Source organism: Nicotiana sylvestris, chromosome 1 (assembly GCF_000393655.2).
Source record: "Nicotiana sylvestris chromosome 1, ASM39365v2, whole genome shotgun sequence".
NCBI classification, from domain to species: Eukaryota; Viridiplantae; Streptophyta; class Magnoliopsida; order Solanales; family Solanaceae; genus Nicotiana; species Nicotiana sylvestris.
In genome coordinates, this window is record NC_091057.1 from 41,059,472 (window position 1) to 41,062,304 (window position 2,833).

At 33.6% G+C, this 2,833-nt stretch overlaps 1 protein-coding gene across 1 annotated transcript; it reads left to right on the forward strand.

The window, feature by feature from the left end:
- Positions 1 to 1,222: 1,222 nt before the first annotated feature.
- LOC104214234 (F-box/kelch-repeat protein At3g23880-like) lies at positions 1,223 to 2,164 on the forward strand. The gene has a single exon (XM_009763880.2). The coding sequence runs from the start codon at positions 1,223 to 1,225 to the stop codon at positions 2,162 to 2,164; it is 942 nt and encodes a 313-aa protein (XP_009762182.1).
- Positions 2,165 to 2,833: the final 669 nt, after the last annotated feature.

Sequence of the window (2,833 nt, forward strand, 5' to 3'; positions counted from 1 at the left end):
AACTAATACTCCTTATTCAATTCCTAATATAAAGGGATACTCATTTAAAACTTATTTTGTATATAATTGGTAAATTGTATATGACCATGTAATTATATTGAAATTTGAGTAGGGTAATAAGGCTTCAAATAGTGTATAGGAAGGTAAAAATCCCTATATAAAATGTCCCAAAAATTTGAACTGAAAAACTAAAATTCAGGACTCATTGGCTAATTCTCAAATAGCAGACCTTTAGAGTGGCTATCTGATGTCATTTCTACATTATTTTTTGGAACTTTTCCTATAAATACAAAATTTTAAACTTATTTACTCGATTTATCTTAATTTTTTTATTTACATAAAGTAACTAAAGTGTGTTACAAAATATATACAAGTTCTGTCAAAATCTATAATTAGCTGAAAATAATTTTTTATACAGAATTCCGGTCTTGTTTCTATGAGATAACAAACCATGGAATCCACGTCATTCCCACATGTGCTATAAGCCTCAATTACTTGTGGATAGCTGAAACCCATCGCAGCATAAATTTGGATTCATCTACTGAAGGCATAAACTTAGGGGTGTTCAGACCAAATCGAAAAATCGCACCAAACCGAAAAATCAAACCAAATCAATTAAAAATTCAATTAGGTTCGGTTTGACTTAATTTGGTATTGAGTAAAAAAAACTCGAACCAAACCAACATATAAATATATAAATTTTATTTATATTTTTAAGACTTTGTAGTGATTTTCTTTAGAAAATATGGAAATATTTGGGATCCTCTCATGTATTAACCTTGAAAACGTAAATTAACGAAAAATTATTGTTAGACGACTAAGAAAATAACTATCACGTGTTACTAAAAAAAATTTCTCATTAGAATATTTTAATAGATCATATGTTTGTCAATTTTTTTCATATTTACTAAACATATATTCATTTACCAAAACTTTGTCTATAATTTTAACAAAGTAAGATTAAAATAATATTTATGTAACAAAAAAACCCGAAAAATCCGATAAAACCAGATCAATCCAAACCAATATAGTTATTTTGATTTAATTTTAATAAAAACCAAACCAACCCGTCATACGTATAATCTGGCAAGCAAAGCTCCGTACCTTCATGTAGTCTTCTCCACTACAAGAGCTCGAATTTGAGCGCAACCGAAATGGAATCTGAGGCCCTTCTACACCGAAAGCGGAGCAAACTAACCATTCTCAATTTCCATCAACTTCAATGCAAGAATCGAGCTTAAAAATCCCTATTCTGCCAGCAGAGCTCATCACTGAAATACTGTTAAAGCTACCAGTCAAATCTCTTTTACAATTCAGGTGTGCTTCAAAATCTTGGCTTTCCTTAATCTCTACTCCTGAATTTATCAAGGCTCATCTCAGCATGTCCGCTAATAACAAGGATTACACCCACCATAGGCTTATCTTTGTTCAACATGACTACAATGTTGAGCTCAAGGGACGTATCTGTACTTATCTTAAGGACTGTACCCTTAGTAATGTACTTGATGACTCTGTTATTGGGGCATTTGACTTGGATTATCCTATGAAAAACCCCCATAAATCTGTTGAGATTGTGGGTTCTGTAAATGGGTTGATTTGTCCTACTATTGAGCAAGAAGACTTGTTTCTCTGGAATCCATCAATTAGGAAGTTCAAGAAATTGCCTGATTTTACAGCTAAATTGAGGCTTGGTTACTGTATCATGTATGGTATTGGATATGATGAGGTTCATGATGATTATAAGCTAGTGTGTGTTTTCCGAAATTCGAGTTATAACATTTCACATTATGTTGAGGTCAATGTTTATAGTCTAAATAGTGATTCGTGGACAAGTATCAATGATTTTCATAGTGGGGAGCAATTAATTAGGTGGGGTATGTTTATGAATGGGAAGCTTCATTGGGCTAGTAGTACCTCTCATGATTTTCATTCCTATTGTGGTTGGGATATCAGTTACATTGATTTGGCTCATGGGAAATGGGGAAAAATGGATACACCCTGCTATGGAGAAGGAGACTTTGAATTTTTGCCGTGCTTGGGAGTCTTGGGAAGTGATCTTTCTGTGTTTTGTAATAGTCGGAAGACTTACACAGATGTATGGGTTATGAAGGAGTATGGGGTTAAAGAATCTTGGACAGATGTTTACCATCAATTATACTGTTGATCGTGTGGGGAATATGCTCGTTCCACCCTTTTGCATGTCAAGTGAAGGTAGAATTTTGTTTGAGGATGGATCAACTTTCATGATTTATAATCCAAAGGATGACCGATCAGATATCAAGAGGTTACCAACTGTGATTCCTTTTACTGGTCAAACATCTACATCGAAAGCCTAGTTTGACCCAATTTTACTGAATAAAGTAATGATGCAACAACAAGGCATGCTGAAAAGTTTCAGATGAAGACAATTAGTAAGAGCTCTCTAAACATTTTTCTCAACTGCTGTTACATTTTGTTTTTATTCTCAAATATAGCACAAAACGTTGCATATTATGGATATCTTTGAACTAATACATGCTTGAAGATTTTGTTAGTCTTTTTTCCCTTTTGCTTCACCAAACAACAATATTTTGCAAGAACAGTTATTTGCTTGAGGTCTTTGGTGTCCTCACCGTCAAACTTAATGACACTCAACACTATTTCGCTTCTGGAGTAGTACTTTAAGTGGGATATTGAGGACAGAGTTGATAAGTAGGATTTTAACATGTTTTATACCCATACTTGCCTGCGCTTTGAGTGTAATTTGCTACAAAATAGTCCCAAAATGCTTACAGATTGCGCTTGATTGCAGGTTTGAGCTATAAAGTGACAAATCGTCAAAGATCGGCTCAAA

Coding starts and splice junctions, on each gene's coding strand:
- LOC104214234 (XM_009763880.2), top strand. CDS start 1,223: ATGCAAGAATCGAGCTTAAAAATCCCTATTCTGCCAGCAGAGCTCATC.